Below are 23,839 nucleotides of genomic sequence, written 5' to 3' on the forward strand. Positions count from 1 at the left end.
GAACCACCTTCTCTAGGAGCCCTAACAACCTGGTACACTACAGGGCTCCAGAAATCTTGAATTTTGTGTCTACCTCTCGCACTGTAGTCATGAGCATAGACTAACTGACCCTCAGTCAATAGGGAATCACGCACATGTCGATCATGTTGGGCTTTACGCCAATTGGCTGCTACCCGTAATTGCTCTCTGGCACCTTCAAAAGCAACACGCAACTTAGCTTGGTGTTCTACCACCCATTCTTGCACACCACCTCCTTCCGGCTCCGCAACACTGCCCAACAAGAACTCAACAGGCAGCCGGGGTTCCTGACCAAACATCAGATAATTTGGGGCTCGCCAGGTGCTTGATGTGGAGTAGTGTTATAACTAAAAAGCAACTGGGGAAGGCAAAACACCCAACCCCTTTTTTGGGAAACTGGCAGGGTACGCAACAAATTGTGAATGGTGCGATTAAAACGTTGCCCGTTACCAGCTGGATGGTACGGGGTTGTACGAGACTTCTCAACCTTATAAAGATTACAAAGCTGTTTAATCAGGGTGCTTTCAAGACTCCGGCCCTGGTCTGAATGTAGACGGCCTGGGACCCCAAACTTGTAGAGCCACTCTGCAACCAGCACTTCGACAACCTTAGAAGCCCACTGATCTCTTGTCGGAACTGCCAAAGTGTACTTACTAAAAACGTCTGTCAAAACAGGAACGTTTTCCACTCCATTTCTGGCAGCAGTGTCCTATCCGCTTGCCTTTTTATAACCGCAAAGTTTCTAAAATACATGCTCTTACTGGAAATAATCAACAAGTTCTATCTCATAATTCCACACTGCTACAATCGCTTTCCTCCTGGGGTCCCCAGACCCGTTGAAAGGAATGACTTACTCAGAGGTTCTGGAGGTCCCTATATATGCACGTAAACTTGTATCAGATAGTTCACCAAACTCAGATACGCACAAAATGTTTTCGTTCATTGTGTGGTTGAACTTGGCGCAGTTGTAGACTACTTTTCTACTGGTTGCATGAAGGTACACAGGTCACGGTGCACAGCGATCAAAGTTCAACCCAGTTGAATACGCAAGTACTCCTCGTTGACGTGCTTGCACTGTGCTTTGCTCGGCGCAGCGGGAAACTGTTATTGCGTGGTGCAAGCAAGAGAAATGAATGGGTTTTAGAGCTCAGCCCTGCATGTACCACGTCCACTGTGGAAGGGTCTTAAGACAGACAAGTCTGAAACATTTGATTGAGCCTGTAACTACTGTCTTGTGATAGTATTACTCACGAGGAGTGGACATTTCACCGCCCAGGAGACTGTCCGCATGTTCAGCTTTGACAGACATGTCTTCATTTTCAGAGGTTGAAACACATCAATCAGCCTGTGACTCATGTTGTACACAGCACATTACACATTACAAGTTGTCAGCAGTACTCACAAGTATTGTGTAACATGTTGCTGTTAATGGAATAATAGGGAAGGTAGGTAGCTTGACACCTATACAGAGGTAATAAAATAAAACTAAGCATGCCCAGCTTCAAAAAAATGTCATAATCTTAAAGAATTTGATTTATTTTGAAACTGGAATTATAATCTTAGCAGTGAAAATCCATTACCCCTCATCTAAATCCATTAATTCTGCAAAAAAACATCAATGTCTAAAATTGGAATCAACTGATTTTATATTTCAAATGTATAAAGTATTTGGTGATGAGAAACATAACCATTTCTAACAAAACCTTCCAGAATTCCTTTTTTGTGAGCTTCCTCGTCGATCCTGAAGTTAGACAATTCAACTTAAAACAAACAAACAAAACAAATTTAAAAAATGCCTGAAGTAATTTTTATTTTGATTAATGAGAATGTAATCCAGTTATCCTGGGGGTCTGGGGGTTCTCTTTGTCCTTTATAGCTTTTTCTGTTTCTGTGGTGCTCATGGTTGGCAAAACAATGGTGAAGTGTGACGCGGGTGCAGAATTTCACAAGCAAAAGTCCCGTCTGCATTTCAACTGTCCCTTTCTTTAACAGAAGCGAACACTTTCGGGTGCATTTGGCTATTGTCCACTTCTGAATGTTCGATTTCCGACAAACGCCTGGTTACTTGTTCCAGGGGACTTCTCCCACTCCACACATGTCTCCTGATTTGTTGCAGGTAGTTTTCAAATGGGAAACTGGAAATGCCATTTAAGGAACAGTTCAAGTGGCTGGCATCCTCATAGAGATGAATTAGTCCATGTACATTGTATACAGGGAAGGTCTTGCCATACAGGTCTGCACACCACATGACAAAATGTTTGATTACTTCGTGAGCATTTCGAATCCACTCATTTGACTCCAGCATTATCGACGTGGATACAGTCAAGGACAAGAAATGTTTGTGTCTTTCAGGGAACAACACGGTTTTCAATACCACAGGCCCTGTGTATATGTAAGGGGTATGAAATTGTGGAAAAGGAAATGGGGAAACAAAGTATTATTATTTATTTAATTTTTTTTCTTCTGCGTTCACACTATAGTCAAAATTTGTTCTTCCTTTGAACACGCTAGCTGGGTGGATCAGTAAGGGGACGCTAGCCGTACTGCCACAGAAACACACTGGAGGTTGCTTAGACAAGACGTGTAATCTTATCTCTCTCCTTATCATTTCCCAGGTATATAAGATAATGTATGAAAACCAGGCAGAAGCGCCACTGTATGTATGTCCGTACCTGCATGCACCCAAGGGGATGCGGAAGTAGACTGGTTAGGGAGTCTGGGCGGGATAAAAGGGTTGTAGTTCGGCACCTGCATAATGGCGGCCGCGCGCTGTACTTTGTAGGAGTATTTGGTTTACGTATGAGGCTGTATTAAGATTTTTGTGGAGATCATTTAAGTTCTTTTGGTTAATACCTTACACAGTCTTGTTTTCTATTTTAATTGTGCTGTGAAAGGATGTGTGTTTTGTAAATCACGATGTTTGAGAGATATATGTATATATATATAATTCTTCCCCCAAACCATTTATAAAATGGTTTCATCAGTGGTTTACATAGTTTTTTTGCCGTCGAAGTGTTAGTTTAAATTATTCTTTTTGAGTTAAGAATACCGACTGTACACATATTGGACAGTGATGGGGAATGTACTGAATTATTGTTTACATCACTGTCAGAATGACATAGCAGTTGATCCAGTTCTCTTTGGCTTTTTGCCACTGTCAATACTCTCAAAGTGTAAGCACAGGCGTTAATCCAAATTAGTTTAGTTTTACTGTTTATTTGACTGGGGCTTGTACAAGGGAAAAGAGGATGAGATTACAACATAGACCTGGTTTAGGTGGTTTAGCTCCTAAAAGTGAAGGACACCTCACTCAACGTCCAATATGTAGAATACACACCACCTGACAAAAACAAAACTGGTTCAGAAACACCCAGCTTTGCAATACTCAATACTCCATCGCACAACGGTGCCATAAAGAGCAGATATATTCTCTTGAACAAGCGACGTTGAACTATGGACTATAGTTGTAAGACATACAAAACAGTGGACCTATAGGAACACAACACCAAAGGAGCTTGCAGATAAGCTTTTCCTTTACAAAGCAAGACTGGCAGTCCAGAACCTGCTGCAAAGCTACCACGGAAAGAACAATGGGTTCACAGTTCACGTTACACTGACAAAGATACCTTACAGCACCTGAGAGACATAAAAAAAAAATGACACCTTAAAGTTTTCATCCTCCATTGAAAACACTGTCGCTAAGAATTATGTGTCTACTAACTAAGATGGCCTAAAGCAGGATTGTGTCAAGCATATAATTTCATATGTCAGTTATTAATGGCCAGTCATACCTGTTTTTATTTAGTCATTTTCTACTTCCCTGGCCTTAAACCTCATGAACACCCCTAATCAAAGTGAAACCCAGCAATTCGAAACTGAGCGGGAGTTGCTTCGTTTATGCAAAATCACGTGACCGATGACGTCCGTAGTAGCAGTAAATGCAAGGCTTTTATGAAAACACTGAATAAATATTGCTTCCTTGAAAAAGAAAAAAAAATGCATGCATGGAGATGATTGTATAGCCTTTACCTTTAACCTTGTTATCTATAATCTTCTTTCTGAGCTCCTCAGACAGCTCCCTCCTTTGCTATCTCTGGTCCATGTTCAGTGTGGTGCAGACAATGATACCAAACCACACAGTAGCACTTTCCCTTAAAATAAGCTGAATGGCTGATGAAAAGCTTGAAGGCACCTGTGATACTAATTAAGGTTAAACACTTAGTTTGAAACATGACTATAATGCATGGATAAACAGGGTCTCTTCAGGGGTACCAACAAATCTGTGCATATTGTTTTAGCAAATCTTTGTCAAATAAACAACAAATCATTTCTTTTCACGATTTTATTGGTTTATTCAATTCACATACTAAAGACGTGCAGGTATACATTAGACAATTGCTTTTAACTGAACTGCTTTTCATGAGAAATGAAGCCTTATTTCAATGAGCTGTAAGGGTACCAATAAATTGTCCACGTCTGTAAGTGTTAATCATCTGACATGTGTAGTGGAACACAGAATGAAACACATAAAGCTAATCTTTTCAGTGTTAGGGCTAATGGCATATGAAGGTCTAGAGGACACGGGGAATGGACCCCATTCCCTTATTATAGATGAGACCACTGATTGAAAACCAAAAAGCAGCTTCCTGTAGTCATCAGATATTACAGTAAGAATCAGTAAGAAACTCTCACAAATCATTTTTTTTGCTGGACTGATATATATATATATATATATATATATATATATATATATATATATATATAGCAGCTGGGGATTCAATAACTACAGAATGTATTATTCAAATTCTTGGAAGACAACATGCTAGTACAGAATTGCATTGGTCTTGCGACTCATGGTTGTAACACAACATGTGGGCCACATAATGCAGTGCTATAGAAATATCAGGAGCAGAATCCTCATGTTACGTATATCAAGTGCATATACCATTAGCTTCAGCTATGGGCATCTAAAGCAGTATTATGTAGAGTATTCGGAATGTGGAGCATATGGTTTCTCAGACCCGAAAACAATTGTTTATAATATTGCTCATCATCTTCAAATATATGCTTAATGTAGGTGAAAATCCCTTGACGATACTGCAGTCTGATAAGAGGCAGGAAGGACACAGCAGCAGGATTCGGCGCAAAACAGAATGGGAATTATTGGCAAAGAAACTGAACAGGAAAACAGGACTGCAGAGGATCAAACAACAAAGAAAACCATACAGGGACAACAACATTAATGTCTGGATTGAGGAGCACAGGACCAGGAGGCACTTATATACTATGGACTGATGGAGGGGCAAAATGAGAGGCAGCTGGAGAAATCCACAGAAGGGCAGGAACGGGAGGTCAAGGTAATATGAGAGATGTGACTTGTTAGACCACACTAAAGGTCCGAGTCACATGTCTGGGTGAACCACACCAGACAAGGCACATTACTAGACAGAGAAAAGCACAGGACACGAGACTGGGTATAGGGTACAACGGAGGGAACCGAACAAACTCGGAGAAGTCTAGGGACATCAGGGGAGAGAAGTCAAATGGACAGAACACCAGACTGGGGACGACATGGGACAAGACTCAGGACATTCAAGCAGGATGAACAAACAGAGGGGTAGCAGAGACTCGACGAGACACACAGGTGAATCAGACAAGACACTACTGGGGCTAGGAAGTGGACAAAGACAGAACAAGGGACTGCGAGGAAAACAGACTGGGACAAACACGGGGACAAAAACATGTCAGATAGGTGGAATTACCACAAGGACAGGGACAAAGACACGAGTATGGACCACAGGGGAACAGGGCAAGAAGTCAAAATGCGGAACTGGCGCTGTCCTCCCATAGGGGCCCATTGTAACAAAATGGCGGCCAACTTTCTGGTGATGGGGCCAGTGAATAGTTCCAAACGTTGACATTCATGGCATAGAATCAAGGTAACATTATATATTCATTTGGTTTTTTGTTATCAACGGGTTCGTGATTATAGTTAGCTCCACTGTTACCATGTCAATACACCTTATTAAAATATTCATAATTTTAATTTTATTTTTAGCAGAAAATACCTCCCATACTAGCCAGTAAAATACTGATCAATAAGTTTTCATATGGCTGATACTTTTATTCAAAGCAATTTACAAGGGAAGGGAATCCCAGGGAAATCGGACATCATCGGTCACGTAATTTTGCATAAACGAAGCAACTCCCGCTCAGTTTCGAATCGCTGGGTTTCAATTTGAATTGGCATGCTCTGAAGATTATGCTAAAATATGTAGGCTTTTGTGTGTGTGGTAACTTGATTGTCGTTTGTTATTCTTTTATTTTGTAATGAAACCAGTTTCAGCCTGTAGTAGAAATGAAGCCATTTCACTGATGACAGCAATTGTGTCAGTGTTTTTTTTTCCCATAAGCACAATAAACCCAGTTATTTTGTTTTATGCTAATGTTGTAACACATCTTTTTTTGTTTTGTTATCACTATGCAGCATTGTTAAAATTTTATGGCAATTTTACCACTTACAGTTGACACCCTTACAATGTGCCTGTCAGAAAAACATCTGTAAAATAAAAAAAAAGTTATTGCATTCACAAAACCGAGCATCTTCTACAGCTTCCGTTTCCTTACCTTCCTGGCACACAGTGCCGATGCCTTATTTTTGCGACACTTTGTCTTAAAATGAAACCATAATATTTATGAATATTATGTATTTTTTAAGCAGTAACACAGTTCATCAAATACTGTTTGACATCACCTTCACAAGGCCAAGTGTGGTCTGCTATCCACCTTCCCTTTGTTGCCACTAAACGGCGTTGCATTAATGGCAACGTGTCTGCAGCGGTGGCAGATTGATCCCAAAAGTATTATGTGTTCCTCACTGGGAGAATACAATAAGATCTAAACACAGGAAAGCACAGAATGAGTAGACATTGTAAAGGAGGTGCATAAATGCACAGATAAAATGTTTTATACACAATAATAGAATGATATTTTCAACTGAATATTATCTTCACATGATTCAGCACCATCTATCTTCTTTGATTGCGGATATATATGTGTGCAGCGCCCCTAGTGAAAGTAAGTGCAGCAAATAACATAAAAAAATTCACGATCATTGCATTCAGCCCTTTTTTCAGTTTTTTTTTCTCTCAGTTTTACAAGCATACAAACCTAAACAAAATTTTACTCAGAGACTTTGGTCAATGTTGAATCATTCTTCAGAGACTCCATGTTGACTTGCAAAGTCAATCCAGGGTCTGATTGGGGCTCCTGAGAGACTGAAGGAGAAGTCAGAATGTCTTCGCTTATGAATGACCTGGATAAAAACCAAGTTACGAGCCTTTAATGACCTCTCACGCACAGCCATCAGCAGTGTGTCTAGCTGTACTTACCTTGGACCTAAAGATCCAAGTCTTTAGAGTCCTGGTGCTCCCTGTCTTGCTGTATGGCTGTGAGACATGGACGTTATCCAGTGAGCTGAGATGAAGACTGGACTCCTTTGGTACTGTGTCTCTTTGGAGAATACTTGGGTACCGCTGGTGTCGAATGAGCGGTTGCTAGAGGAGTCCCGAATGAGGCACATTACCTGCATTGTGAGGGAGTGTCAGTTATAGCACTACGACCATGTGGCGTGTTTCCCTGAAGGGGATCCGGCTCACAGGATCCTCACTGCTGAGGACCGAAGTGGCTGGACCAGGCCAAGAGGACGCCCACGTAACACCTGGCTGTGGCAGATAGACGGCCATTTCCAGAGGGTGAATCTGGACCGTGTGTCGGCCTGGGGAGGTGGGACGCGGGGGGGGGGGGGGGTCACCAACCAGGATCAAGAGGTGCTTCATCTTCTGGTGGGTACGGCAACATGCTGTGCCAGTGCAAGTCCTCCAACCTGACCTGACCTGCTGCTGACATATGATTGGCTGAACAGATATTTGCTTCACCAAGAAGTTGAACTTAATAAAGTGGCCAGTGAGTATGTGTGCGCTTAATACAGTGGCAAGTGAGTTACAGAAGTAATGGACCAGCATCTCATCCAAGGTGTCTTCTGCCTTGTTTTCTGCTTACTGGGTTTGGAGCCCAGAACTTGTACAGGATCACCATGAATCACGTCATCACTGCAAACCATCGCTGACTTCACATTCCGGATTCTCCCTACTGTCATTTATTGGTGATCCTCAGATCACTATGACATTCATTTATTTGAATATTGCACGGATAATTTTTACCAGACCTCGGAATTATTAATACAGATCTTACGGCTAAGTTGAACTGAACAAAAACATTCAACTATTTGCTTTGTAAGTTTTATTGCACATCGTACTTCTTACATTACCCAAAACTACTTTCCAAATTATTGGATACAAGCTTTGGTTTTACACAGGCTAGGCCTGATTTCTTTGGTGGCCATGTATGCAATATTCTAACAGAACGGATAGTAAATGTTGATTTATTATTACAATACGCAATATTGTGAACACGCATCTGATTTTACTATCCGGTAAGCCTGATTGCGTGGCATGTTGGGTCTAACGAGCTGATAACTTAAGATTTCCCATTAGTACTAATGACATTGGTCCTTCCCTTTGTATGTGAGAGGTGCATGGGTCTCTCTTCTGTTTTGAGAACATGCAATCCCATTTTTAAAGCATGACTCCAATAACACAACACTTAAAATAGATTTTTTTTTGCAAAAGAAAGAGGCACACAGATGTAACCGGAAGTTTACTTGCAGCAAGTGAATCTCTCTTCTTAGAACATTCTACAAACCAGTAACATACTACAGAACACAATAATAAAAAAAGATCCATGTTTCGAGGCTTTTTTCCTGACCTATGATCCACAGATTTTTGCTTGGTTTCCCCACTTCTGCAGACGTGCAGTTGCAAGAGAGGACGAGCAGGTTTTCCACAAAAAGACTGACAACCGCAGAGGTAATCCATTACGGGAATACCTCGAAAATGCCTGTGTCTGAATGACACACATCCTACGCATCTCCAGACAGACAGATAAATGTTCAAATCCTAATGGACATAAAAATATATTAATCTCTGTCCTTTATCACTTTTTGAATATAAATACATTTTTAAATGTAATGAACATGCATCAACCATTTTAGAGAGTGCTTTAAATATGAAAAATACAGCTGTAACTATAACACCAAAAAAAAAAAAAAAAAAAAAGTTTGGCTTGATACACAGAAGGTTATAAAAAGGTTTGAAACGGAGTGTTGTGGCATCAGTGCCGGAGCACACGCTAGCACAGCAGTGGGCGGTTCTGAGAACGTAACAAAAGCAAGAGTTACTCCTTACACCAAAGACACTCAGAATCGATGTCATAGAGCAACAGGGGGTGTGTGTGTGGGGGGGGGGGCGGCGCCTTGCAATAAGAAAGATCTCTCCCCCCCCTCGCTTATGGTTCTTGGGCAATCCTTTTGTCGCATGCAGAGGTTTCCGTTTCCTATTCCGGCATTGCTGCAGCGGCCATTTCCACTTTGCTGTGTAGATCCTGATCGATCCTGCAGGGGGAGACATTGTGTTAGGCTGTAGCTGGGCACCCCCACACCAACAAAGGTCTTTGGAAGGAAGGACTCTCACTGGGAACGCAGCTCCGCTTAAACGCAGCTTAAAATGGATTGGGTTTGCAATGGACTGGTTTGCAATGCGTCTGCAAATATTCATTACCACATTACTATTAAGCGGGTTTATTGTGGGCATTCCGCTTAAAAAAAACCTGAAGGGGGTGATAATCTGGGTGGCTGAAACAATTTCCAAAGCAAATTGGGCTAATTAAGATTAATATGATTTACTGTGTGCATGTTATTCATCAAGACTCCATTGTAGCAGGTAAAATATACATGTTGCTAATTTGAAGGCAAACATAGCGCAGGGTTGCGAGAGCTGAACTTTCGGATCTCCAGCTAAACGCCAGCCGGCCATATTCCTGTCATGAACTAGACAGTCCAAGTTCATTTGCCCAGAGTCCAAACACAGGGTGTTTCATCATTGACACTTTTCAATGACAGGTGTGGCGTTTAAGCTGGGAGACCTCTGCTGCCCTTTACTCAGAGTCTACCATGAGTACAGGTCACCGTTGTTCCCATTTCTCCATTTCGCTGACGTCACTCGTCGCTTTGCTGTGGCTTCTATTGACGACCCACACGCTACGAACACATACAGGAGGTGCATGGGTGTGGTGGGGCATGGTGAGAGTCATGCAAGACAATGTGAAGATTAACGCCAGCCAGCCGTGCAGAAACTTAGATCAGATCACCCAAGAGTGTTGGGGGGGGGGGGGGGGAATCCACCATCCTGAACCTGTTTGCCACCCAGTGTCAGCATATCACATGAAGAGCATCTCCATCACTGACCTAGCGAACTTCATCCTGGGCAGGTTAGACCGGGTTACCAGGACCAACCGCTGTTTCCTCAACAGACAGTTAGAGAGCTCAGTGATGCTCTGGGAGCTTGTCAATAGAGAAAGTCAACCAGAAAGGGCAGCCTGGACGCATAGTCTACATTTGCTGCCAGTAAACTACATCGCAGTGCTACCAGAAGTTAAAATAAGAAACCGGCACAGTTTGTTTACAGGAAAGGAAGGGTGCTTGCGAAAAATAATCACATTTTCTCTGTAGGTTAAGCAAAACAAACAAAACACACTCTTAAAGGCACAGTCAGGCATGTTTTACAAGTGAATACTTTTTTTTTTTTTAGAAAAACACAGCAAGCAGAATGTGTTTCCAGTGTTGTTAGGAGGATTGGCAAGTCTCTGATTTGCTGCATTGCAGAATGAGATTTTCATGGAGCGACGTGATTTGCTGCACAGCCCTTTTTTTTTTTATTATACAACGCTTCGCGATAGGCAGACTGCTGGAATCAGATAATGCAATTGGTTAGCTTTGGGACTGAGACAAGCACTTCTTCCCTGTTGCTCCACTTCCTTTGGACACGTCTCCTGAGTGGTATAGATGTTTTAATAGGATGGGGGTGTATTTGATTGCCCTCGTCCTGCCCTTGGATGATTAATATATGCGGAAAGATGTCAGGACAGTTGTGATACCCTTTTCTGTGCAGCTCCTGGTACCGCCCATTTTTTTACAATGTGGAGCGGAGGCAAGTCCATATGGCACATGAAAAAACCGAACAGTCCATCATGCGTGATAAAAGCCGTCATTTTTTCATTCTTAGCGAAGCAAAGTTTCCACAAGGTAATAAAATTACTTTATAAAATTAATTTTTAAACCCGGATCTTCCTACTGTGGTCTGGACCGACAATTCTGATTACGTTCTGGGTGGTATCCTTGCTCAGATCCATCCGGACATCACGGAGCGCTTTGTCACATTCGCATCCAGGACCCTGACCCTGCTGCAAATACTCGACAGTAGAGAAAGAGGCCCTTGGATGTGTGTGTGTGTGCTGGTGAAAAGTGGAGGACTTACCTGTGGGGACAAAGGTTTACACTTTACACTCATAGGTAACTATGAATGCTCAGGTAAAGAGTTGCCAACTGTGCCAGTCTTCAGATGCAAATGCTGCACCCTCTGCTGCAGCACTCCAGTGCATGCAGTTTCCTACAGCATGGGAGAAGCTAGGTATTGATGTGGTTGGCCCCTTTGAAACTACTACTTGGGATTTCTGGTTTGCCCTGACACTGACAGATTACCACAAGTAGCCTGAGGTCCTTCACAGCCTCTGCTACTACTGGGCATATATAAACAAAACGTTTTTAAAGAAGAGGACAGGGTGTGCATTCGGAAGCCTACTCAGGTGCTATGGTTCTGGAGATCAAAATGAAAGTTTCCCTTGTGATACTGTCATGCCCGGCTCGTCCGCTCCTCGTGTGTGCCATGCCCCCTGTTTACCCATGTGTGATTCCCTGATCGTCTCCTGCTGTGTCCGATTACTTTGATTAGTCCTGTCCTATTTTAAGTCCTGGTCTTACCGGTTTCCCTTGTCTGTCATTGATGTTAGTTGGCATCTGATGTTTCCTGCTGTTTGGTGATATTCTTCTATGCCTGTGTTCCCTAACCCTAACCCTAACCCTAACCCTAACCCTTGCCCGTAATAAACCCCTAGTTCTTCCTTCTGGGAAAGTATTTTCAAAGTCACGGGGAAAAGCCATAAACTAACTGGATCAATCTTGGGATTCAGTGAATCGATACTGAATCTTCAAAACCAGGATCATGATTAATCATTAAATTAATATTTTTCCCACCCCTAGTCGGGGTTAATGTTTGTTGTCACAGTTCTGGCATACTCATCACCCTGTTACAGACTGGACATTTTCTCTAGCTGTCAGTCTGAGTTGCTCCAACTGTTGATGGCCTACAGATAATGTTTAATATTTGAGGCCTTCTTTTAGTACACCTACGACCGGAAAGCTTTTTGTCTTGCCGTAGAGATCATTTCTCAGGACGTCAAAGGGTGCGCTGGCAATTATGAGCTCACTTATTCTCTGAATGAGTTCTTCATCGGTAAGCTGACACTCTAGAACTCTGGTTCTGGCTCTGCTCATCAATAATCTCACCTTGTTTCTGCCTGTATTGCAGCAAATGGAGTCTATGAATTCTGAAATACACATTCATTATCAGTTGCCCTTCAAAGAATGACCACAATGTGTCAGGCTTTCTCTAATCTTCTTTAATGAGGCCAATACCATGCAGCCTTTTCCTTCCCTTGTCCTAAATACCACAGAATGTTTGCCGAGCTTTTCTAGCAGTGCCTGGTATATTATCATCCCCAGTGCCCCAGCAACATAATATTTTGTTTGATCAGTGAAAAAGTCTCACTCAAGTCAATGTCAGGCCAGTGTATCACTGGAAAGTGCCGTGCCATTTTCTGTATTTAAAGAGTTATTTCTATTTTGCCGGCAAGAGGTTGTCAGCAAGCAGTCCTCCCCTTGATTGTGTAACCTACTGAACCAGACAGAGGGACCCTTTAAAGGCTCCGGAAACCTTTGCAGGTGTTTTAAGTTAATTAGCTGATGGGAGTGTGGAACCATGAATCCGCGATATTGAACTTTGTCACGATATTCTAATTTCCTGAAATACTGAATTTTGGGTTTTCATTGGCTGTGAGCCATAATCAACCAAACGAAAAGTAATAAACACTTGAAATATATCACTCTGTGTGTGACAAATCGATACATGGGTTTCACTTTTTGAACTGAATCGCTGACATTAATTAACTTTTCTACGATACTCTAATTTATTGAGTTGCACCTGTATATGATTAACAGCAGAGTATATTCAAGGTGGCTGTGGTTGGTTAACAGGGGGCAGGAAGAAGAGGTAAGGTTAACGCGCTTCAGTAGCGTCTGATCAGAAGCCACACCCAAGTGAAACAAAAGGAGCAGGCAGGCAGGCTTAGGGTTGAACATGACAGGCTGACCTGGCTTCAAAATCAACGTTCATCCTGGATATAAATGGAGAAAACTCTCTGCTTTTTGCAGTCATTATTGCATAAGTGTTGCTGCAGAAATAGGGTGAAGCACACGTGAATGTTTAAGAACCTGTGGTGACAGTTTCGCAGTTTAGTTTCTCAACACAACTGAGAATGTTCCGGACCCCGATACGGCTAAATTAAATTAGATTATACACTGATGAACAGGGACACTTGTGCCTTGTGTATAAGAGACCAGGGAAAGCTATGCTGAAAATAACGATGCGCTATAAACTTAACAAATTTTATATATCATCAGTATATTTTTTTGGGATCATCATTTTTTTATTCGTCTTCCTAAAGTTTTTCTGGAAAATACCTGACCTGCCTTCAGGACCGACATACATGTTGGATACAAACGAAGACGACTTCCTCGGTTGTTCTGCCATCATCCGAGGACATGTGACAGAGACCACAAAGGCTGGCTTTGATCGGCTCCTGGCTACGAGAAAGAAAAAACAGATGTTCACAGAAACCTTCTACCTGAATGCCACACAGGACTGTTCTGCCTATGTGGAAGGTAGGGGATACCTCACCAACACACTGAGCCAGGAAGAGAAAGAGTTTCCCATTGCTTATTCCATGGTGATCCATGAGAACATCGAGATGTTTGAGAGACTGCTCCGTGCACTGTATGCGCCCCAGAACGTGTACTGTGTACATATAGATCAGAAATCTTCCGAGGACTACAAGAACGCAGTTAGGTCCATAGTGTCCTGTCTACCAAACGTGTTTGTGGCGAGCAGACTGGAGAGCGTGGTGTATGCATCGTGGTCACGCGTCCAAGCGGACCTGAACTGCATGGAAGACCTGCTGAAGTCACCCGTCCAGTGGACGTATCTGCTGAACACCTGTGGGACTGACTTCCCTATTAAAACAAACGCGGAGATAGTTCAGAGCCTGAAATGGCTGAACGGCAGGAACAGCATGGAGTCCGAGGAGACACCGGAGCACAAGAAAGGCCGCTGGCAGTATCATCACAATGTCACCCATGACTCGGTTATCAGGACCGATATCAGGAAGACCCCTCCTCCAATCAGCACACCCATGTTCTCAGGCAATGCGTACTTCGTAGTCACACGTGAATTTGTAAGGCATGTGTTTGAAAGTCAGGAGGTACAGAATCTTCTGGAATGGGAAGAAGACACCTACAGCCCCGATGAACACCTGTGGGCCACTTTGAACCGAATGCCAGCTATGCCTGGATCCAATCCCCCCAACATAAAATTCCAGTACTCAGACATGACAGCCATAGCCCGACTGGTGAAGTGGAGTTACCTGGAAGGGGATGTGAGAAAAGGGGCCCCGTACCCCCCCTGTACTGGAAGCCACCGCAGCGCAGTGTGCATCTTTGGTGCTGGTGACTTACGCTGGTTGCTGCATCAGCAGCATCTTCTAGCAAACAAGTTTGACCCTCAGGTCGATGATGTTGCCCTCAAGTGCCTGGAGACACACCTTCGTTACAAGGCTCTCTATGGAAAATCAATGTAAATTAGCCTTTAAGGACAAGCATAGAAGGGGATGTTTCTCTGTATTAAGGAGGGTGAGTGTACAGTATAATAATGCCTGAACATTGGCATCTGTAAGGACTATAAAACTTTTTTTTTGTTCACATATCATACATGTTTTAATTTAAAAATAAGTAGTGGATCAGAAATTGTGTTTCTTGTCATGTATGTTCTTGCAATAGTGTAACTTTAAATTTTGCCCATGACGTTGATTATGGCAAAAATCATAATCAGGATTATTTTGCTCTATTAAGATCATGATTATATAGGATGATTATTTATTGACTTGGAAATATGCATTTATTGAACGCTAAATATAATTAAACTGAGAAACAAATAAGTAATAAATAATTTTGTGAACTGAATTTATGACACTAGACAAAATGGAAGCATCCTTGTGAAACGAATTGTGGCAAAATAACAGGTTTGTCTTGATTATTTTGCTTTGATAATTGTAGGAAGGCACAATCATAACTGAAATTACAGTCCCGGGTGTGAGATGCTTGATTCAGTAAAGATTATCTCTTGAACTGTGTCCAAGTTTGAGTTTAATCACATGGTAACCAAGTCACTACCGAACAAAAATGAACGCACACGTAAGATCGTGTTCTCTTTTTTGTAATTCAGTGCTTATTTTGTGTTTAACAGTAGTTGTAAAGGTTAAAAATTCTTCATCTACTACTATTATCTATTACTACTACTACTATACTATTCCCCACATGTTTGTATGCATGCCTGACAACGTCGGGCTCCTAATGAGACGACAGATGGTGTCCTGGGGGATCTCCTCCCAGATCTGGACCAGGGCATGAATCTGCTACTGGACAGTCTGAGGTGCAACCTGGCAGCGTCGGATGGACCGAAACATAATGTCCCAGAGGTGTTCTGTTGGGTTTAGGTCTAGCGAGCATGGGGGCCAGTCAATGGTATCAATGCCTTCATCCTCCAGGAAGTACCTGCATACTTTCGCCACAAGAGACTCGGCATTGTCGTGCACCAGAAGGAACCCAGGACCCACTGCACCAGCATAGGGCTTGACAGTGGGTCCAAGGGTTTCATCCTGATACCTAATGGTGGTCAAGGCGCATCCCTCCATGGATATGCTTCCCCAGACCATCACTGACTCACCCCCAAACCTTCATGCTGAACAAAGGTTACAGGCATTCATCCATTTTCCAAACCGCTTATCCTACTGAGTCGCGGGGAGTCCGGAGCCTATCCCGGAATCCCCAATGGGCACGAGGCAGGGAACGAGGCAGGGCTGCAGGGGCCAGCCCATCGCAGGGCACACTCACACACCATTCACTCACACATGCACACCTAGGGGCAATTTAGCAACTCCAATTAGCCTCAGCATGTTTTTGGACTGTGGGGGGAAACCGGAGTACCCGGAGGAAACCCCACGACGACGTGGGGAGAACATGCAAACTCCGTACACATGTGACCCAGGCGGAGACTCGAACCCGGGTCCCAGAGGTGTGAGGCAACAGTGCTAACCACTGCACCACCATGCCGCCCCAGGTTACAGGCAGCCAGTGTTAATTTCGTTAATGAAAAATCGTTTCATTATCATGAATGACCTTTATTTTCAGAGTAAAACGAGATGATAACTACATAAAAATGATTTCTCGATGCCTAAGACTATGATGAAGTGTTTTAACACTTTCGTCAACAAATAAAAACGAAATGAAAATGTTTGCCAGAGACAAGATACAATCAGAACTAATGTAGTTCACATACAGCGGTATTCAACTGAAATTTAAAGAGGTCCAGTTGGAGAAAATTTCTTGAAGCAAAGATCTGGAAGATCATAATGTCTAATTACTTAGTTTGATATATATATATATTTAAGTAGCCTATTAGTTGTATCAACATTGCATGTAATCAATACCTGACTGCCAGATCAAATTTATTCAGCGCAATTCTCCACCCTCAGGGTGGTTCTCCACCCTCTGGAAACATGGTTAACAGTTATACAAATAGGTTTAGAAATAAATCACAATTCAATACCCACATTTAAACCTTTATTTAAAAAATGATAATACTAATAATAATAAAACAAACAGGGCTGCTGATTGTCGTCAAAAACATTGTGAAGCGAAGTCTGTATAACACACCTAATACACTTTGAGACCCCTGACCTTTAGTCCAAGCCAGACACAGTTCAACACCATTGGTAATAAAGCAAGATATCAGGGAACAAAGTCTTAAGTGAAAAGGCCATAATGTGATAAATATCCGTTTTTTTTTAGAGAAAACTCTATTTTATAAAAATCAGTGACTGCTATGAAAAAACTCAAAATGCAAAAACTCTTCTATTTTGCTTGGTTACTTATGGTTATAGTTAGGGCAGGGTGGGGGTTAAGGTTGTCATAGTTAGCGTTAGCATTTTTCCCATAGATGTGAATAAGCAGGCCCCATAAGGATAGGTATACCCTACATGTGTGTGTGTGTGAGAGAGAGAGAGAGAGAGAGAGAGAGAGAGAGTGTGAGAGACACGCGCAGAGTGACAGTTGTCATCTGAACAGAGAACTTGGAACTTCAGCATCATCATCATGACAGCCGTTGAAAGACATTCTAGAGATCCTACACCTTAATACTGCTACAGGCTGCTCCGCACTAATCAGTTTTCACATGGTTTTCAGAACGAACATGGGGGAAAATCAGTTCTGGTTCAAAGTCCTGTAGACTGGGCTTATCAGTCCTGAGTGAAACCTCCACCTCCATGTCTTTGAGGTGCATGCTTGAGGTGCTCTGTGCTCTTCAGTGGCGGCCTCATCAAATTCCATGACTCCTTCTGCACAAGCAGAAAAAGACAAATGATTTAGATATATGCAAAGGAGATCTGCAGTCACACACTAAGTCCCGACATTTGCGAAAATATGTTTCCTGTTCATCCACTACTAAAACTGAATTAATATAAAACCATCTCAGCAACTGGTAAGACGAGGCATGGTAGAGAGTTGGCATTGTTTCAGCAGGGAAGGCAATATTTTCTTTAGTCATTATTTACAGATTGGTCAACATGAAACTTGGGCTGACCTTGTATAGCTCGATAAACCTTTGTTCCTTCCAAAGGCTTTTTGCCCCTTTTCCAGTCCCCTTCATATTAAACTTTGCCATCAGGCCCTTAGTGAAGAGCCACAAAAAACTAATTTCAATAAATTAACGTGAAGGATATATGTAGGCATAAAATTACACATGTAATAAACCCTTTATACTAGTTGATCAGTGAGTGGTCCTCCTTGTATCCCTCTACTGATCTCCTTGTCAAGCACAGCTGGTCTATAATCTCACAATGCATCTGGTTGTGAACTTGTCAGAATAGGTCAAAACTAAGTGAAAATACGTGCTCAGAAAGAAGGCAAATGAGAACATGCAATCTGGTCCATACCCAGACAGAAGAAAATTGTTGTAGATAGCTGTCCAACACTTTGTGGACACAGTCCTTGGTGTTCCGCCCACTGATTTTTGAAATTTGCCATATTTGTACTTCTTGGAATAAGTTCCCAGAGGAATGTTTTGATGCATACTCAATCATCCAGGTAAGGAAATCCCAAAAAGTTGATTCTGTTCATCTGCACGTAGTGTGTTCAGTGGGAGAAACGTGTCATCACTCATCCAAGTGACTTCTGCAGTCTCAGACTTCTACAGACTTCAGTCTCAGACTGGACATAGCATCTCAGTGGGAGAAACCTTTCGTCAGATGAACAGAATCAAATTTTTGGGATTCCCAGAGGAATTTAACAGTGTTCCAGTGCACTGTATCGTTTTAATACTCGGCTACCTATTACTTTTAGACCTGTAAAACCTATACCAGGGTATTGAAGTCCTGTGCATCAGAGAGCTGTTGCTCCTGCAATTCAAACTCCTCCATGGTGTCAATCCACTCAATATGGACAGCTGAAGAGGCAGGCTGCATTTCCTTCAGGCGTTGACGAATGTCTACCAGTAAAGTCAGTACCTTTTTGGTACACTGAAATAACCATATTCTTTGATGATTACAATAGTTTACCTCTAATTAGAATAGCAAGGTTAGCTAGGTCACAAGTGTTTTTGTAATCAGATCCAGTGTTTGTTATTAGTCCAGTAGTGTTGCAGGAAGAACCATAAAAGTTCAAACAAATGTCAGACATGATGAAAACCAAGCCGCGGCTATAATCGAAAAGCAGTTTCTGTGGACAGAGAGAACATTGCAGTAAAAGAGAAGATGGTACCATTTAAAGTCTCTCTCTAGCTCAGTGTCCAGTCATCTCACACTGCTAATAGATCAATACTTACCATGCTAAGGTAATGGGAAAGACCATCTCCCACTCTCAGTCACTGCATCTGCACCACAGAAAATCTGTTTTAGAAGTTACCAAACGATGAAACTTTCAACAGATTTATTAGAAGAGAAATAATAAATCTGCAATATAATGATTAGAGATACATCTGCAAAATTCACTGAATTGCAAAGAGCTATGCAGCCAGAGCGATGCTGATTATCACCTGAATAGCAAAATAATCCTATTTGGCCGTAGTGTGAACGCAGCCGACAATTCAGCATGCGAAGGTCTGTCATATGGGGGGCTGCTGAGATCGCAGTACCGCGATCTTTCATCATGTCTGGATCTGGCCAGGGGCCCGGAGACATCATTACTGAATCGGTCATCACATCTAGAGGCATCACTGTGGCATGACCGGTCTTGTCCAGCCCTGACTGTACAAGATACAAGATATTTGTCACATACGGTTATACAAAGTAATACCGCAGTGATATGACTGTGTGCCTCGAACCTTACCAGTGCCGTGACCCGTCATGTCTGGACCTGATGCTGGATGCCCTGCTGGACCTGTTGTCATTTACATTTAATCACTTGGCCACACCTTCACAACTGACAACATGCCATGTTAACACTGGAACAGTCTAACTCCATTTAAAAACATGTATCTCTCCGATTTTGTATCCTCTACGAGAGTTTGTGTTGTATTATGTTCAAATGTTTAGTAAAAAAAAATTAAATGTATCACTCATTCATAAAGACGAAAGCTCTGCAACTATCCTGACTGGTGAAGAGTGTGTCGTTTCCACAACACAGTGTGGCAGCGAGCGGTCAGTAATGCAAGGACACGCCTACGCCACCTGGGGAATTTCACCCCAGGAAATATTACTTCAAATTAAGAGCAACAAGAAGTTTGTTTACTGAATGGAGCTGGAGACCTGATTATATACAGTTAACAATTTATTGGAAAGATAAAACAAAGGAGCAAAATGAAGCGCTGTAGCACCAACAACCCAACAAAAATAAAAAAACCAACGTCCAACCTTTGGCCACTGACTGATAAAACCCAACAAGAAGCAGTCGTCCGGTGAGGTTTGATCAAGAGGGGGAATGAAGTCCACAACACACACACAAATGTACTGAATACACAAAAGTGTGAACACCACATACCAAGGCAGCCATTAGTATACACAAAATGAAAAATAAAGAAAATACACCCATCTAGCCGAGAATCTGCGAGATATGGTACTGAAATCTCTAAAAAGCAGCTTCCTGTAGTCATCAGATATTACAGTAAGAATCAGTAAGAAACTCTCACAAATCATTTTTTTTGCTGGACTGATATATATATATATATATATATATATATATATATATATATATATATATATATATATATATATATATATATAGCAGCTGGGGATTCAATAACTACAGAATGTATTATTCAAATTCTTGGAAGACAACATGCTAGTACAGAATTGCATTGGTCTTGCGACTCATGGTTGTAACACAACATGTGGGCCACATAATGCAGTGCTATAGAAATATCAGGAGCAGAATCCTCATGTTACGTATATCAAGTGCATATACCATTAGCTTCAGCTATGGGCATCTAAAGTAGTATTATGTAGAGTATGCGGAATGTGGAGCATATGGTTTCTCAGACCCGAAAACAATTGTTTATAATATTGCTCATCATCTTCAAATATATGCTTAATGTAGGTGAAAATCCCTTGACGATACTGCAGTCTGATAAGAGGCAGGAAGGACACAGCAGCAGGATTCGGCGCAAAACAGAATGGGAATTATTGGCAAAGAAACTGAACAGGAAAACAGGACTTCAGAGGATCAAACAACAAAGAAACCCATACAGGGACAACAACATTAATGTCTGGATTGAGGAGCACAGTGTCACGGGACGGCTCGCGATCGCCTGGTGAGCGGGCAGAGAGGCGAGCGAGCGGAAGCAGGCACACAGGCAAGGTTCGGGAAACAGGGTTTTTACTGGCAACAGGCACGGACAAACGCTGGGTAACATCAATGACAGACACTGGATTAGTACACAACAGGAACTTAAGTACAAGAAACAAGGCAGCAGGAAACAAGACATAACTGGGCACAATCAGGGAATCACACGTGGGTAATTAGAGGGCGTGGCACACATGAGGAACGGACGGAGCGGGCGTCACAGAACCCCCCCCCCCAAAGGCGCGCTGCACCGGGCGCACCCCGGAGGAGGCGACGGACGGGACGAGACCGGGGAGGCAAGACCGGAAAGAAAGACAAGAGCAAAAAAAATCAACAGGGAACAGACAGACAGGCAAAACCGACAAAGGGGCAGGAGCCAAGACAGGACACCACAGAGGACAGGAAAGGCGGACAGACAGACCAGAAACGGGGATACGGAGGGAACAGGCGGGACAAAAGGACCGGGAGTGACAGGAGGGAACACCGGGAAACCAGGAGCGGAGCGGGGCAGAACAAAGGGACCGGGAACAGAGGACAGTGGGACAAAAACGGGAGGAGGAGCGAAGGGACGAGGGACGGAGAAAGGAGGAGGAAAGGAAGAAGGGACAGAGGCAGGGAAGAAGGGAGAGAAGGAGGGGGAATAGAGGGGAGCCCGAGGGAGACCCAGCGGGCGACGGGAGGCAGCCGGAGGGGCTGCAGGCGGCCGGGAGGCCGGAGCCGGAGGGGACCCCGGAGGGGATCTCGGAGACCGGGCGAGGGACCGAGGCAGGGGCCGAGGAGGGAGCAGGAGGGGCCACCGGGGAAGGGGACGAGGAAGCAGGAGGGGCTCTCGGCGACGGTCCCAAGGAGGGGGGAGCCACCGCAGGCGGCGACGTCCGGGGAAGGGCCAGAGGTAGAGGCCCCGCAGGGGACCGAGGAGCCGCAGTCGGGGGACCCGCAGGAGCCCGACAAGACGCCGGACGAGGGACAGAGGCAGGGGGACGAGGCGTCGAAGGGGGACCGGCAGGCGACTGCCGACCCGGTGGGCCAGGACCCGCAGGCGCCGAGCGAGCCACAGCGCCGGCGAAGGAGGGCGAGCCAGAGGGCCGGGCGGGAGGGACCCCCGTCCTGCGTCTATGCCCTCTCCCCCTACGGGACACAGACACCAGGCCCCTTGGTCGGGGTCGGGCACGTCGGGGCAAGGGTGAAAAAGTCAAAAGTAGGGTCCCCGAGGGGTCCCACTCAAGCTCCTCCACCTCCGAAGAGGGAGGAGCTTCGGTGGAGTCCTCTGGGACCACCTCGGGACCTTGGGTCGAAGGGGGTTCGGGAGCAGGAGTCTCAGGGGCCAAAGTCAGGGGAGACTCGGGGCGCACCACTGGGGCTGCAGCAGGCGGAGGGAGCGCCTCTGGGGCTGCAGCAGGCGGTGGGAGCGCCTCTGGGGCTGCAGCAGGCGGTGGGAGCGCCTCTGGGGCTGCAGCAGGCGGAGGGAGCGCCTCTGGGACAGGAACGCGGTCAGGGACAGGAACGCGGTCAGGAACGCGGTCAGGGACGCGGTCAGGGACAGGGACGCGGTCAGGGACGCGGTCAGGGACAGGGACGCGGTCAGGGGTTGGAGCTGCAGGCTGTGGGGGCGCCGGCCCGGGAGCTGCAGGCTGCTGCAGTGGGGCCGCCTGCCCTGGAGCTGCAGGCTGCGCAGGCGGTGGCTGCGCAGGCGAAGGCGGCTGCGACGGCTGCGCAGGCGGCTGCGGCAGCTGCGCAGGCGGCTATGCAGGCGGTGGCTGCGCAGGCGAAGGTGGCCGCGCGGGCTGCACAGGCGGTAGCGGCGGCTGCACGGGCGCTGGGTCCGTGGACGGTGGCGGCCGCACGGGAGCGGGGTCCGCGGGCAGCGGCGGCCGCACGGGAGCGGGGTCCGCGGGCAGCGGCGACGGCTCCGACGGCGTAGTCGGGACCGGTGCTCTCCGGACAGGAGAGGCTGCCTGGGGAGGCAGCTTAGCAGAGCTGGGGGCCATCCGGGTGATCGGGGAGCTCTCCCGATCCTCCTCCGGGAGGGCCGCCGGGATGAGGGCACATGCCCTCAAGGCGATCGTCGGGGCGATCGTTGGTCCCCTCCTTCTCCTCCTCCGGCTCTTGGCAGCGGCGGGAGGTGGAGCTACGTCCGCAAACGCGGACGTCGGAAGGACGGGTCCCCGCTCGCTGGGAGCGGCAGAGCGCTCGGTCCGGAGCTGAGCAATTTGACGGAGACCCTCGCGCAGCTCCTCGGCCAAGCGGATGTCCAGGTTGAGGGCTAGCTCTTCGAGGGTCTCCGTACATCGGCGGACAAGGCTCCACGCGGAAAAATCCTCCTTGATCCCGGGTTGGGATCTCCAGTACACCACTCAATCTCCGAGGCGGAAGTACTCCTCCTTGGAGATGTAAGCCGCTTTGTTTGGGTCTGTCATTCTGTCACGGGACGGCTCGCGATCGCCTGGTGAGCGGGCAGAGAGGCGAGCGAGCGGAAGCAGGCACACAGGCAAGGTTCGGGAAACAGGGTTTTTACTGGCAACAGGCACGGACAAACGCTGGGTAACATCAATGACAGACACTGGATTAGTACACAACAGGAACTTAAATACAAGAAACAAGGCAGCAGGAAACAAGACATAACTGGGCACAATCAGGGAATCA

General features: G+C 44.9%; 2 protein-coding genes across 10 annotated transcripts in view; one reads left to right on the plus strand and one right to left on the minus strand.

The window, feature by feature from the left end:
* LOC125706287 (beta-1,3-galactosyl-O-glycosyl-glycoprotein beta-1,6-N-acetylglucosaminyltransferase 3-like) overlaps positions 1-23,839 on the plus strand; it is a 91,426-nt gene that overhangs the window by 57,306 nt on the left and 10,281 nt on the right. Inside the window, exon 2 of one of the 3 annotated variants that reach the window (XM_048972926.1) lies at positions 14,569-15,033. The exons of the other annotated variants lie outside the window; for them this stretch is intronic. Within the exon in view, the coding sequence (XP_048828883.1) occupies positions 14,569-14,943 (375 nt within the window). The 3' untranslated portion in view covers positions 14,944-15,033. Of the gene's footprint in view, positions 1-14,568; positions 15,034-23,839 lie in introns of those variants that run through there. 3 annotated transcript variants of the gene reach the window in all.
* bnip2 (BCL2 interacting protein 2) overlaps positions 8,722-23,839 on the minus strand; it is a 68,962-nt gene continuing 53,844 nt past the window's right edge. For 5 of the 7 annotated variants that reach the window (XM_048972900.1, XM_048972899.1, XM_048972901.1 and 2 more), the window contains one exon: positions 8,722-9,529. In XM_048972900.1, the coding sequence (XP_048828857.1) occupies positions 9,472-9,529 (58 nt within the window). In that variant the 3' untranslated portion in view covers positions 8,722-9,471. The other 2 variants (XM_048972898.1, XR_007381967.1) reach the window with 2 other exon arrangements.

The sequence above is a fragment of the Brienomyrus brachyistius genome, chromosome 13, assembly GCF_023856365.1.
Source record: "Brienomyrus brachyistius isolate T26 chromosome 13, BBRACH_0.4, whole genome shotgun sequence".
In the NCBI taxonomy this organism is placed as follows: domain Eukaryota; kingdom Metazoa; phylum Chordata; class Actinopteri; order Osteoglossiformes; family Mormyridae; genus Brienomyrus; species Brienomyrus brachyistius.